The following is a 15,468-nucleotide window of genomic DNA, read 5'->3' as shown; positions in this document are numbered from 1 at the left end:
ACAACAATAGATATCTAATATAACAGATGAAGATGAGAAACCCTCAATAGGGAAGGATATGGAAGAGAGATAGAAAGGAGTAAAGTTAAATGAGAAAATTTTGAATTTTGATGGCTCAGATGGTAAAGAATCTGGCTGTAATGCAGGAGACCCAGGTTTGATCCCTGGGTCAGGAAGATCCCCTAGAGAAAGGAATGGCAGCCCACTCCAGTATTCTTGCCTGGAGAATTCCATGGACAGAGAAGCCTGGCAAGTTACAGTCCATGGGGTCGCAAAGAGTCAGATACGACAGAGCAACTAATGTGCACGCATGGGCACACGCACACACACACACATATTTAAATGAGAATATTTTGAAGAATTAAAACTTACATTTACTCAATATCTGATTATTTCAAAACCTTCTTGACAGAATGTTCTCCATTAGCCATGTAAGAAAACTAATATGACACTCTGAATTATAACATTATATAGCAGTCTAGATCAATACTGTGCCAATTACTTGCTATTAGATAAAAGACACTACTGCTAAATTAAAACATTCTGTTCTTCTGGAAATTTTTCTTTAAAAAATTCATTTTAAATGTCATTTCTGCAGATAACTTACCTGTAACTAATGCTGTTCCTTCATAATTCCATCGTCCTGCCAGCACTGCTCCACTGTGAGCGTCCACACTTTTTTCCACTCTTCCTAACTTAGAAATCAGATGAAATTTGCCTAAAAGAAATTATACTTGAGAAATCTATTTTATAAATTTATCCAATCAACAAGCATCTGTTGAGTACCAACTATTAGACTAGTCAGCATGGTGCTAGGCATCAGAGATACAGGGCAAATAAAATAATTATTCTGAAAAACAGGCACAAAAGTGAAATTACAAAACCTTGAAACAAGTGGTATGACAGAATATATATATGATACTACGATAGTTCAGAGGGACAATAAAATTCCACTGGAATATGGTCAAAGGAACCCAAGAGGAATATCAACAAAGTCTTCTGTTTAAACAGAATTTTGAAGTTATGCTTTTTTTAAAAAACGGTTATAGAAAAGCTAGAAAAAGTTATATAACCTGAAAAACAGGTTGTAGAAGGAATTATGGAGATCTAAATAGTTGAACACTGTTAAAAAAATTTTAAAAACTGAGGCATATTGAAAAATACTGAGTTTATTTGCACAGAAATCAATTCCAATTTAGCAGTGCCAAACCTTAAGTGGTTAGGAGTGCTCCAATGACAGGAGCTCAGGTACAGAGAAATGACAAAACTAAGGATATTACTGACTGACTATATCCTAAAGCCTAGTTGGCTGTCTGTGATTGGTTATCCTTCAGTTTCAATTTTGTAATCTTGAAGCATTCATTTACAGGCTTAGATTTTGACTTGCTGAAGTATACACCATTAGAGTCACCTCAAGTCTAAAGGCCTCCTTCTTTAATTTAACGGACAAGCCCAAATGTTTTAAATCCTTGCCTTATTTTATACTGTACCAGGCACTGGGTAGACAAAAAGAAGTAGGTTATTTGGTTGCTGTCATCGAAAGTTCACACATTTATAGGCAAACAGCAGAAAACATTTTAAAGCCACCTAATGCACCTGACTTACATTACAAGTATTGCAAAGTATTTAAGAGATGTCAAGGGAACAAATCAACTATACAAAGAATAAGTACTACTGCTGCTAAGTCACTTCAGTCATGTCCGACTCTGTGCGACCCCATAGACGGCAGCCCGCCAGGCTCCCCCGTCCCTGGGATTCTCCAAGCAAGAACACTGGAGTGGGCTAGCATTTCCTTCTCCAATGTATGAAAGTGAAAAGTGAAAGCGAAGTCGCTCAGTCGTGTCCGACTCGTGGCGACCCCACGGACTGCAGCCTATCAGGCTCCTCTGTCCATGGGGATTTTCCAGGCAAGAGTACTGGAGTGGGGCGCCATTGCCTTCTCCAAAAGTACTACAGGAAGCCAAAACAACTGCAGTGTTGTTTTGAATGATCATGAAGTCTAGTAATATATAGTTTTTGATAAAATAATTAAGTACAGTTGGTCCTCCATATTCAAAGGTTCTGAAATCCTTGGACTCAACCTACCAAAAAACAAACAAAAAAGCCCAGAAAGCTCCAAAAACAGAACTTGAATTTGCCCTGCACCATCAACTATTTACATAGCATTTACATTGTATTTACAACTATTTACACGGCATTTGTATTGTACTAGGTATTATAAGCAGTCTAGAGATGTCTAGAGATGACTTGCTTCCCTAGTGGCTCAGAGGGTAAAAAGTCTGCCTGCAATGCAGGAGACCCAGGTTCGATCCCTGGGTTGGGAAGATCCCCTGGAGAAGGAAATGACAACCCACTCCAGTATTTTGCCTGAACAATCCCGTGGACAGCAGAGCTTGGTGGGCTACAGTCCATGGGGTAGCAGAGTCCCACACAACTAAGCAACTTCACTTTCACTTTCACAGATGACTTAAAGTATATGGGAGGATGTGTGTAGGTTATGTGCAAATACTATGCCATTTTATACAAGGGACTTTGCCATCTGTAGATTTTAGTATCTACAGGGGTCCTGGAACCAAACCCCTTGGATACTGAGAGCCAACTGTAAGTGGAATTAGAAATTCCACCCCCCCTCAAAAAATGTATATCTTTTTTTGCTATAAAGTAATTATGTGGCTTGCCTAATCAGATTTTGCCTCAAAGGATTTGTTTGAATTCATTTTTAACTTAAGACTTCTCAAGATTCTTACTAACAATTCATTAAAAATATATTTAAGTCAGATGCATTAGGTGGGCTTTAAAACGTTTCTCTGGAGAATTCTAATACAGACGGTTTTCAAATATTTTATACCTAGCATCTTGTGGTTATTTCACTGACCGCCAAACCATTTCCATCAACAAAATCATTCCTGCATTTTACACACACTGCATATTATTTGTAGCTCTGTTGCAGCATTTTTCATTGGGCTGTAATTCTTTTCAAGGGGCCATGTCTTAGTCATAGTTTTATTTGCAGTAGTGCTTTTACATAAATAGCATTCATTAAGTTTAACCAACTCAGTAACCATACTTAGTAACTTAAGACTCTGACATTCTTTTTTCTCTCATTCAATCTGATCATTTATTTTCTAGGCCCTCATCAATAAACTACCCCTTTCCTTCATCTAACCACCCACTAGTGCCATCTACTTTTCCTCATATCTTCCTTTTAATTTTCTATTTGCCTCTGGGTCATTTTTCAATGTAACAAGATTACTTTGAATTCAACTGTACTAGTACTCTCTTTATGAGACTAAAAAAATTAATTTGGATATACTTTTTTAATGCATTAAAAATATGAATAGGGGTGGATTTCAAAAGAGGAAACTAGAAAGATGACATATAGTGAGTGGCCAATATTTACTTTATCCAATCTATTTCACTAAATGTTAGCATGCTGCCTAACACAAAATATCAACATACTGAATTGCTACATGTCATGAATGAATCTATCATCAAATAGATTAACAAAGCAACTCGTGAACCATAAATGAAAGGTCCATAAATTTCTTTTCAACATATTTAGAAATTTTATGTACTTTGATCACTGATATTTCTTATCCTAAAATATGTAATCTGACTTTCTGACAAATGCTGAATTCTTACTTTCCACAACCTCACAGAAGACATACACTGAGACAACTAAGGCCAGCTCTTTGCACAGATTTGGCACTCAGTAAATCTTTGACCTTTGTAATTTGTCTGATTGTTACACATTGCTTGAATAGCACAACCCAAGTAAAGCCTAAGTATAAAACTACATATATCAAAAAAATTTTTTAAACATAATTATTCCTTTAACGATTTTGGTTCTTCTTCCCTTCAGCTTTTCTATAAATTTTTAAAAGTGCTAGACCAAAAAACTAGAGACCAAATAAATTACCTCTAATTATTTGTTAAGGGTAGGATTGGGAAGAGAATATAAACAATTTATTTATTTATTTAATTGATAGCAATTCATTGATTAAACAGTGGATGATTTGGGTAAAAAACATGCATATTTACAGCCAAATGTAAAAAATGTATCTATTATTAAAGATACACTAAAAAGAGGAAAATGCTATTTAAAAGAACAGAGGTAGTAGATTAAAATTATATGAAACACATTTCTCAAAGTTAGAAATGCCTTAAGAAATGTCCATGGAAACATGAGAAGGCTTGGAATAGGATATTAGAAAAAAGGTCACATGACCACTTTTGCAGACTGCTTTATAGCAGAAATGTTTTGGCAAATGGTTGTAAATAGCCAAAGAGATCAGTAACCACTAACTTCTGATAAAAAGAAATGAACACAAAAATTCTTTTTAAATTGGGATTTTAAATGTACTTATTAACCAGTAAGAGAATAAAAGGCTTACTTTAAGATATTTAACAATGTATAAAAAATTCAACTTTCACTAATTTAAGGAGTGTTTATTGGATTTACAAGAGATTTTACACCAGAATTCCTTTACAAAGCAGTTCCCCTAATGCATTTCACATAATTCTTCTTTAAATATAAATCTTTTAACACATTGTGAAAGATATATCACCTCTAAAAAGTAGGATACAGCTGCATGAAATATTCAAAAAAGAGGTAATAATGGTGAAGAGAGAATTATTGGAGAGACAAAATACTTGGCAAGAGTCTGCTTTATATACTTCAGGATCTGACCCCCAAATCCCATGTTTGTTGGGTTTTTTTCTTAATGTTACCACTAACACAGAAGATGAAGAGAGCATAACAAAGGGAACAGTGATGAACTCCAAAATCTGTAACCTTTTTTGTCAGCCTTGGGGGAGAAAAGTCAACAGAAGAAAGCTGGTGCCAACTATAAGACGGAAACTCAAGCAATGAATTAAATTTTGAAGAAAAAAATTTTAAGTATTGGGTTAACATCATACAAAGTGAAAAGGTCTAGCAATCTGCTGTACAACATTGTCGTTACACAAAATTATATAAATACATATATGTTTCTCCGTGTTTATATATATACACATATATAATATATATATAATTATTAAATATTGGCTTCCCTGGTGGCTCAGACGGTAAAGCGTTTGTCTACTATGTGGGAGACCCGGGTTCGATTCCTGGGTCAGGAAGATCCCCTGGAGAAGGAAATGACAATCCACTCCAGCACTCCTGCCTAGAAAATCCCATGGACAGAGCAGCCTGATAGGCTACAATCCATGGGGTCGCAAACAGTTGGAAACGACTGAGTGACTTCACTTGCACTTTCTTTCACTTTCATACACTTAAAAATGTGTTAAGACACATGTATACCTGTGGCGGATCCATGTTGATGTATGGCAAAACCAATACAATATTGTAATTAACCTCCAATTAAAATAAATAAATTTATATTTTAAAAATGTGTTGAGTGTAGATCTCATATTATATGTATTTTCAAACCAGAATAATACTTCTTTTTATAGTATTTGATTAGCAGAGAACACAGCATCCATATATAAAAATGATCTCAGATGTTTATCTGGCAGGAAACCCTTGACCAACCATCTTCCAGTGGGATCCACTTTCTTCTATTTTTGAATATTTCTTTTTCATTTCATTTTTCATTTTTATTTCTGGATTCTGTTTCTAGTCTCACTCTTCCACTTTTTTCCTTTGAACTACCATCTTTTACTTTCTCTTTCACAAGAGCCAAGATATTCGTAATTCCACCTAGGAGAAAAGACTCAACTACTCTGCTTTGGTTCTCTCTTTTACCCACATCTAGTTGTGGTAGGTTACCTTATTTTTTTTACTTTGTAATAAACCTAAAAATAAAATACAGTTTCTCATGGGGAAGGAAATGGCAACCTATTCCAGTATTCTTGCCTGGAAAATTTCATGGACAGAGGAGCCTGGAGAGTTACAGTCTAGGGGGTCACAAGTCAGACACAACTAAACACACAAGCACAAAAACAAATATTAAACTTTTATTTTTTTTGAAATTATATGGATTAGCAATTCTAAAACAACCTACTATGTATTGTAGAATTAAACAAGTGAGTAAACATACTGATAATAATGGGAGCCAAGCTTCCACACTGTTTCCAAGTATCAAGAAAAATGCCTAGAATTAACCCTGCAGTGCTGAACTAGAATTGGCAGTACCAAAATTAACTTATGGCTTTTGTCACGGGAAGGAACCATGGAAGGAAGGGAGGGAGGAAATGTAGGAGGAAGGGGAAGGAGGTAAAGGAAGCGGGGGAGGGAGGAAGGGAGGAAGAAATAGCTATAGATATGTATGTTTGTAACATATATTTCTTAGCTCCATCCTATGAGAGGGCCTTGAAGCAAACATATCCCACTGAAATGCACACACCTAGCACTCTCATCCGGAGAAGGCAATGGCAATCCACTCCAGTACTCTTGCCTGGAAAATCCCATGGATGGAGGAGCCTGGTAGGCTGTAGTCCATGGGGTCACCAAGAGTCGGACACTTACTGAGCGACTTCACTTTCACTTTTCACTTTCATGCATTGGAGAAGGAAATGGCAACCCACTCCAGTGTTCTTGCCTTAAGAATCCTAGGATGGTGGAGCCTGGTGGGCTGCCATCTGTGGGGTCGCACAGAGTCGGACACAACTGAAGCGACTTAGCAGCAGCAGCAGCACTCTCATCTTAGTTTTTAGATATCATTAAGCACACAAAAAAAGAACACATCTCCTTGGAGAAACAGCTGATTTGGAAGTTGGGACTGAGAAAGTACGAAATGAGCCTGGAACATCTTGTGCCAGCAAAGTGCTCAAAAGATGAGGAAACACACCCTCCATGGCAAAACAAAAATTCATTTGACCTGGCTTCATGGAGCTCCCACTGGCCAAATCTGGGGCAATTTTAGCATTAAAATTTGTAAATGATAGTGATAGGATGCTCAAGAAATAAAACAATGGATGGGATGGGGGGTGGGGTGGGAGGTATAGTTATAATTGATTTATGTTGTCATATGGCAGAAATCAACACAACACTGTAAAGCAATTATTTGCTAATTATAGAAAAGAACGAATAACATAAAATGAAATAAGAATCTATGAGTCTAATCTGATGTAAGTAAACAAATAAACAAATGGGCGGGAGACAGAAGGCTCTTCCTTGAAGTAGAATATCAGCTAATCAATATAAAAGATATTATGGAATTTTAAAAAATATCATTTGGCAACCATCTTAGTAACAAATAACTCAGCTAAGAGTCTTAAATTCTAAGATAGTGGGAGAAAATTTGAGGAGGAAGAGAATATTTTTATATAGTCTGAAAGTATCCATTTAGAAATTATTTACTAAAAGGGGAAAATATTAACTTTATAGTGGAGAAGGAAGTGGCAACCCACTCCAGTACTCTTGCCTGGAAAATCCCATGGATGAAGAAGCCTGGTAGGCTACAGTCCATGGGGTCGCAAAGAGTTGGACACAACTGAGCGACTTCACTTTCACTTTCACTGTAGATTAATTTAGTGAATACAACCTTTCAAAGTAATCAAAGTTAATGTCACCCGTAAAGGGTCAAACCAGAATTATGAATTTTCCACTCTGATGCCTTAAGTATTACTGTTAAAAATGTATAGCTGAATTTAATCATAAAAAAACATCAGACAAAAGTTAATTGATTGGACATTCTATAAGAATAACAGGCCCATAGTCTTTAAAACAGTCGAGATCATAAAAGAAAGATGGAGGATTTCCTCCAGGTTAAAGGATTAATGAGATATGATAAAAACAATATTATTCTTTATAAGAAAAAAAATTTCTATAAAAGAAATAATTAGGACACTTGCTAAAATTTGAATACAAACTGTAGATTAGATAACAATATTGTATCAGTGTTAAATTTCCTGATTTTGATCAATGTATTGTGGTTAAGTAACAGAAAAATTCTACTCTTAGGAAATGCATTGAAGTATATATGGTTAACGGAGAAGGCAATGGCAACCCACTCCAGTACTCTTGCCTGGAGAATCCCAGGGACGGGGAGCCTGGTGGGCTGCCGTCTATGGGGTCGCACCGAGTCGGACACGACTGAAGCGACTTAGCTGCAGCAGCAGCAGCACCATATATGGTTAATGACAAAGGTAATCATGATGGTGTGATCACTCACTTACAATCAGATACCAAGGGAACACTTCATGCAAAGATAGGCTCAATAAAAGAAAGAAATGGTATGGACCTAACAGAAGCAGAAGCTATTGAGAAGAGGTGGCTCGAATACACAGAAGAACTGTACAAAAAAGAGCTTCACGATCCAAATAATCACTATGGTGTGATCACTCACCTAGAGCTAGACATCCTGGAAGTCAAGTCAAGTGGGCCTTAGGAAGCATCACTATGAACAAAGCTAGTGGAGGTTGATGGAATTCCAGTTGAGCTATTTCAAATCCTGGAAGATGATGCTGTGAAAGTGCTGCACTCAATATGCCAGCAAATTTGGAAAACTCAGCAGTGGTCACAGGACTGGAAAAGGTCAGTGTTCATTCCAATCCCAAAGAAAGGCAATGCCAAAGAATGCTCAAACTACCACACAATCGCACTCATCTCTCATGCTAGTAAAGTAATGCTCAAAATTCTCCAAGCCAGGCTTTAGCAATACATGAACCATGAAATTCCAGATGCTCAAGCTGGTTTTAGAATAGGCAGAGGAACCGGAAATTAAATTGCCAACAACCGCTGGATCATCGAAAAAGCAAGAGAGTTCCCGAAAAACAGCTATTTCTGCTTTATTGACTATGCCAAAGCCTTTAACTGTGTGGATCACAATAAACTGTGGAAAATTCTGAGAGAGATGGGAATACCAGACCACCTGACCTGCCTCTTGAGAAACTTATATGCAGGTCAGGAAACAACAGCTAGAACTGGACATGGAACAACAGACTGGTTCCAAAAAAGGAAAGGGGTACGTCAAGGCTGTATATTGTCACCCTGCTTAATTAATTTATACATCATGAGAAATGCTGGGCTGGATGAAGCACAAGCTGGAATCAAGACTGCTGGGAGAAACAGCAATAACCTCGGATATGTAGATGACACCACCCTTATGGCAGAAAGTGAAGAAGAACTAAAGAGCCTCTTGATGAAAGTGAAAGAGGAGAGTGAAAAAGTTGGCTTAAAGCTCAACATTCAGAAAACTAAGATCATGGCATCCAGTCCCATCACTTCATGGCAAATAGATGGGGAAATAGTGGAAACAGTAGCTGACTTTATTTTGGGGGGCTCCAAAATCACTGCAGATGGCAATTGCAACCATGAAATTAAAAGACACTTGCTTCTTGGAAGGAAAGTTATGACCAATTTAGACAGCATATTAAAAAGCAGAGACATTACTTTACCAACAAAGGTCCATCTAGTCAAGGCTATGGTTTTTCCAGTAGTCAATTATGGATGTGAGAGTTGGACTACAAAGAAGCTGAGCACCGAAGAATAGATGCTTTTGAACTGTGGTGTTAGAGAAGACTCTTGGGAGTCCCTTGGACTGCAAGGAGATCCAACCAGTCCATCCTAAAGGAGATCAGTTCTGGGTGTTCTTTGGAAGGACTGATGCTAAAGCTGAAACTCCAATACTTTGGCCACCTGATGCGAAGAGCTGACTCATTGGAAAAGACCCTGATATTGGCAAAGATGGAAGGCAGGAGGAGAAGGCGACGACAGAGGATGAGACGGTTGGATGGCATCACCGACTCAATGGAGATGAGTTTGAGTAGATTCCCGGAATTGGTGATGGACAGGGAGGGTTTGTGTGCTGTAGTCCATGGGGTTGTGAAGAGTTGGACACAACTGAGCGACTGAACTGAACTGAACTGATATATGGTTAAAGTGGGATGTCTGTAAATTACTCTCAAATGTTTCAGGAAAAAGTATGTGTGGGGGGCAGAAGAGAGAGAAAAAAGTAGCAATGATAAAGTACATGGGACAAAATGTTAACAATAAGTGAATATGAATAAAGAATATGCAGGAAATTATCTGTACAATTCTTACATCTTTTCTATAAATGTGAAATTATATCAAAATTAAGTTTTTTTAAGTCTACCCTTCATATTATCATCAGAGGTAAACAAGTCTAGCTCTTTTCAGAGTCAATCTTGTAAGCACTAGGCACTGTATTAAATACTTTCATACAATATTTCATCTAATCAAGATTCAGGAAGTAAGTTTAAAATTTGCCATACATTCTGCCTGTAGAAGAACTGGGATCTGATGTGATTGTTTGCCGTAACATCCCTTTCTTCTTCTGGTTACAAAAGCCCTCTTCTCTTTCCCTTTCCACAGTGGCCAAAGGCCTGCCATGCTCAGGCAATCAGTGTCCCAATCCCTTGACTAAAATGATTCACTTAGCGATGGGCACATGACCCAAGCTTGGACCCTTTCTGCAAGGTGACTGCAAGAGGGACTGAGGAAGAGGCACTGTGTCTGCTGATTTTCCTCTTCTTGTAAATTAAGCCTTGGGCTGCTGGCTGCCATTCATGCTCACCTGGGGAGAGTCTGTCCAAGAGATGGTAAGGGTTAGGGGCCTGCTGCCTCTGTGCTTAAAGATCTTCCCCAGGAGCTAGGTAAACCAGAAAACTCTAGCTGTGCGTAAGTAAGTTGTTAGCCTAATAAGTTACTGTTACTTTGATGAAAGTACTCCTAACTGACACCAAAGATAAAAAGTGTAATACAGATGGAAAGGGCTTCCCAGGTGGCACTAGTAAAGAACCCGCCTGCCATTGCAGGAGACATCAGAGACATGGGTTCAATCCTTGGGTTGGGAAGATCCCCTGGAGAAGGGCATGGCAACCCACTCCAGTATTCTTGCCTGGAGAATTCCCATGGACAGAGGAGCCTGGCAGGTTACAGTCCATAGGATCGCAAAGAGTCAGACACGACTGAGGCAACTTAGCACACGAGCACACACAGACAGAAAACAGTTCAAGTTATTTCTAAGAAACAAAAACATCTTAAAAAGTAGAAAAATGGTGCCTTTCACTCACCAATAATAAGGCTATGATCAAACTACTTTCCACCTCTGTAAGTGAAAATTAGTATGCGTGCTAAGTTGCTTCAGTCCTGTCTGACTCTTCACACTGTAGCCTGCCAAGCTCCTCTGTCCATTGGATTCTCCAGGTAAGAACAGTGGAGTGGGTTGCCATGTCCTTTTCCAGGGGATCTTCCCAACCCAGGGATCCAACCTGCATCTCTTACATCTCCCGCATTGGCTACTAGTGCCATCTGGGAAGCCCAAATTAGCACATACTAGAAAATAAAGACTTTATTAGAGACCTTACTAAATGAATGTGTGTTATACCTATTGTTAGTGTGGTTATTTTACACTGTTAAACTTTAAGAAATTAGAAACCAAAACTGTTAAAAGCACAACAATATCTGTGAAAACAGAAAAAGTAAAGCCCAAGGTTCACACTTGATTTCAGTATATGCCAGTTTAACTCACTTTCTTCTGTGACAGTTGGTCAGACCAACTGACCACATAGGAAATGGACAAACAACTCAAAACATAAATCATACTAAGAAGCAGTATCTTTTACAAACAAAGATGAGCAAATAATGTTTATTAAAAACTTACCATCAGAACTTGTGAGGACAAATATTTCTGCTTGAGTTTGTTTCTTTATGCCTAAACTTTTTGGAAACCAATGAAGGTCTATTGGGTAAATATCATCAGGCAGCTTTACTATTTGACTTGTTTCACCGGTTAACAAGTTCCACTTCACTATCTGGTGATCATCACTACATGAATACAGCTCTTCAGCAGTAGTCCAGCCCACACAGCTTACTAATTCTTGATGTGTCACCATATTAAGGAGACATAAAACACACAAAAGCCTTCAGTTTTAACAAACACAATATCTTGCAGATGCACATTATAAGAACAGTATAAAATAGGGCCAAATGTTTCAAGCTTCAAAACCTATTTTTTAGTGTATGACTTTCATATTTTTTCCATATAAGGAAAGGAAAATAAGCACCTATCAAAACAGTTGTAAGAAGAATGGAAAGCAGGATAAGAAACCCAGGTGCCAAAAGAGAAAAAAAGAAAGATTTAATACATGAAAAAAATTTTAATGTGTTACACAAGATTCTATAAACAAGGCCAAAAGATGCAGAAAGACACCTAACGGATTAAAAGGAATGAAAGGTCTACTCTAATCTGTTGTAGGATAAGTGGGGAAAAAGGGAAATATGTATTTTTTTAATTTACCTATATCTGTATTGTTATTAGAATAAGCATGTATCATTTTGATAAGTTTTTAAAAATCAACTGCTAAAAGAACACTGAAATCTAACAGTTAAATACCTGCTTAAATGACATAATAATTTACCCAGGAAAAAATTTACAGCTTAATAGCTGAAACTAAAATCCTATCAAACTTCCTGACATTAAATTCAGGAAGTAATTCAGTTACAATTTACTGCCCACACAAGGTGATATGGATAAGACATAAACCCTAAAATTCTTACTTTAACCTATTTTTTGGTCTCTGATTTATCAAGTAGATTTCTATAAATTGAGGTACTAAACTGGCCCTTACTTCCTCCATTAGAACAGGCTCTTACCCTAGCAGAGTTGTGTATCCTAGAGAAGGAACTTTAGATTGTCTTTCATGAGAGATGCTTTCTCCTGTTTATATATGGATTTCTATATTACCATATCATCCTAGTTGGATTGTTTGCTCTTTTGTTGTTATTGTATAATCATTTTACTTCCTTCTGTTTTCATCAATGCTTTCTATCCAAGCAATCAATAAACTCTAAGAAAAAAGAAAGAGACTATGTGCCATAATTATTCTGGGATGTTCTAAGTTTTTTTAATACTTCAAATTATGATAGATTAAGCAAATAACCAGAAAGGTAAAAAATGAAATTATAGAAGGGTCTGAAGAGTCTGCACAAATAGGTAACAAAGTGGCACTGGAATACTCAGAATTCAAAGTAAAATTTAAACAAAAGAACCTTGATATCACTAGACCATTATTGAAAAAATTCTTCCAGTATAACTGTCATAGCTTAAACAGTGTTAGTTAAAATCTTTATTATACAAAGGTAAAGTGTCAGCTAAAACCTAGAAAGAAAATAAACACACACACTCCAAAACAAAAAAACATTAATTTTATCCTCATAAAAACTGATGTAAGTACCCAGCAGACATATGTGAGGTGTCTTCAAACTAGTAAGTCAGCTAAAATTATGGGAGAAATGAGAGGACTGCTAGAATAAGAAAGTCTAAAAATACCATTATCCTTCAGCTTGAAAAGGTAAAAGCAGACACTAGACAGTCAAAATCTATAAGACTGTAAAAAGCATGACCTCCGAGGGCACACTTTGAAAAAAGAATAAAAGTGATTCAATGAGAAATAAAAGGAATTACATCTTCACTCAAACAGTAAAAAAAAAAAAAAAAAAAAAGTAATATAAATTCAAAACATTTGATCAAATGTCTAAAACACTGCTTTTCTATCGCTGAAGGATCACATTTTTCTTTATTTCAAATATGTTAAAGAGTAACATTTTGTAAGGTAAAATAAAATGAATTACTAGGAAAATGATCTTACATTTGGATGTTGTGACTGTCAAATTGCTACAAAAATTTCTTCCCTCTTACTTTCAATTTCTGTTCTTATCCCTTCACAGGCCTGTAATAAAGTCTGAAGATGATACTTTTAGAAGCACTGGTCTAAATAACTACGAATGAAGGTAATGGGGCCTACCATATCTTTCTGACATATAATTGGGAGTTCTTGCTGACAAAATACAGGGTCATGCATTTGATAAAATATTTATTATTGCCACATTCACACATGAAATAATAAAGGTCTGACTGCTCAGACTTCCCCAGCTTACCCTCCATTTTGTTATGAGTATGAAAAAACAGAACAGAATTCAGTGAAAACATACTAGGTCTAATAAAGAGAGAAATTACTTGATTTTTCTAAAAAAAAACTTCTTAGACTAAACAAAAACCAACCTTTTTTATGTACTTAAGTACAGTAGTACTAAAGTAAAGTAAGAAAAAAAGTTAATACATTTTTGAAAGATTTAGTGCAAATAATTTGCTTTGGAAAAATACCTGCAACATACAACCTCAAATATTTCAGAAATAATTTACAAAACTATCATTAAAGGAATGAAAAAATCCATTCTCCAACTAGACTACAAAATAGAAGAAAACTTTTAATAATACTACAATAAGGAGATCACAATAAGGTTTATAAGTATTAAAAGGATATGCTTTGGTTCTTTTAAAAGAGATATCTTCAGCCTCATGTCTCCACCTTCCAGCAAAATTTTTTAAATGCCACCTGATTGAATTCACTGTAAAAATAAAAGGAGGAAAATACAGAATACACATTAAAAACAAATATATATACACACAAAATTAAAAGCAAACAAAACATCGGTCCTTAGCACCCCAATGACTGAAGCACTTTCAATCCTGCTGGCATCAAATACATGGAAAGAGGAAGAAAACTAGTCAGTGGACTAATTCAGCCAATGGGTGACTGGAGGCTTTAGGTGGGACTTCAGAGGTTCTCCACAACCTGCCTAAAACAGTCCTACAAGTACAGAATGTCAGTAAATCTGACCAGGTAAATAATTTCCAAGGGCTGTCTTGAGGCCTAATCAAAAGATTTTTTAAACTATGGGAGCTTCAACTTTAGCATCAGTTCTTCCAATGAATATTTAGGACTAATTTCCTTTAGGATGGACTGGTTGGATCTCCCTGCAGTCCAAGGGACTCTCAAGAGTCTTCTCCAACACCACAGTTCAAAATCATCAATTATTCGGCACTCAGCTTTATAGTCCAACTCTCACATCCATACATGACTACTGGAAAAACCATAGCTTTGACTAGACAGACTTGTTGGCAAAGTAATGTCGCTGCTTTTTAATATGCTGTTTAGGTTGGTCACAGCTAGTCTTTTAATTTCATGGCTGCAATCACCATCTGCAGTGATTTTGGAGCCCCCAAAAATAAAGTCTCTCACTGTTTCCCCATCTATTTGTCACAAAGTGATGTGATTGGATGCCACGATCTTAGTTTTCTGAATGTTGAGCTTTAAGCCAACTTTTTCACTTGCCTCTTTCACTTCCATCAAGAGGCTCTTTAATTCTTCTTTGCTTTCTGCCATAAGGGTGGTGTCATCTGTGTATCTGAGGTTATTGATATTTCTCCAAGCAATCTTGATTCCAGCTTGTGCTTCACCCAGCCTGACATTTCACGATACACTCTGCATATAAGTTAAATAGGCAGAGTGACAATATACAGCCTTGACGTACTCCTTTCCCGATTTGGAACCAGTCTGTTGTTCCACGTGCAGTTCTGTTGTTCCTTGACCTGCATATAGATTTCTCAGGAGGCAGGTCAGGTGGTCTGGTATTCCCATCTCTTTCAGAATTTTCCAGTTTGTTGCAATCCACACAGTCAAGGCGTTGGTGTAGTCAATAAAGTAGAAGTAGATATT

The 15,468-nt window shown here is 36.8% G+C and overlaps 1 protein-coding gene across 6 annotated transcripts in view; it reads right to left on the bottom strand.

Annotated features, from left to right (window-relative positions):
- Positions 1-15,468, bottom strand: part of IFT80 (intraflagellar transport 80) — a 133,780-nt gene that overhangs the window by 105,423 nt on the left and 12,889 nt on the right. For 5 of the 6 annotated variants that reach the window (XM_069561454.1, XM_069561430.1, XM_069561465.1 and 2 more), the window contains 3 exons: positions 14,233-14,317; positions 11,571-11,792; positions 608-718 (listed from right to left, as the gene is read on the bottom strand). In XM_069561454.1, coding sequence (XP_069417555.1) covers positions 608-718; positions 11,571-11,792; positions 14,233-14,269 — 370 coding nt within the window. In that variant the 5' untranslated portion in view covers positions 14,270-14,317. Of the gene's footprint in view, positions 1-607; positions 719-11,570; positions 11,794-14,232; positions 14,318-15,468 lie in introns of all 6 variants that reach the window. The other variant, XM_070289403.1, reaches the window with a different exon arrangement.

This window comes from Ovis canadensis, chromosome 1, assembly GCF_042477335.2.
Source record: "Ovis canadensis isolate MfBH-ARS-UI-01 breed Bighorn chromosome 1, ARS-UI_OviCan_v2, whole genome shotgun sequence".
Taxonomy (NCBI): Eukaryota; Metazoa; Chordata; class Mammalia; order Artiodactyla; family Bovidae; genus Ovis; species Ovis canadensis.
Note: the sequence above shows the minus strand (reverse complement) of the source record. Positions and strands in the feature narration are given on the sequence as shown.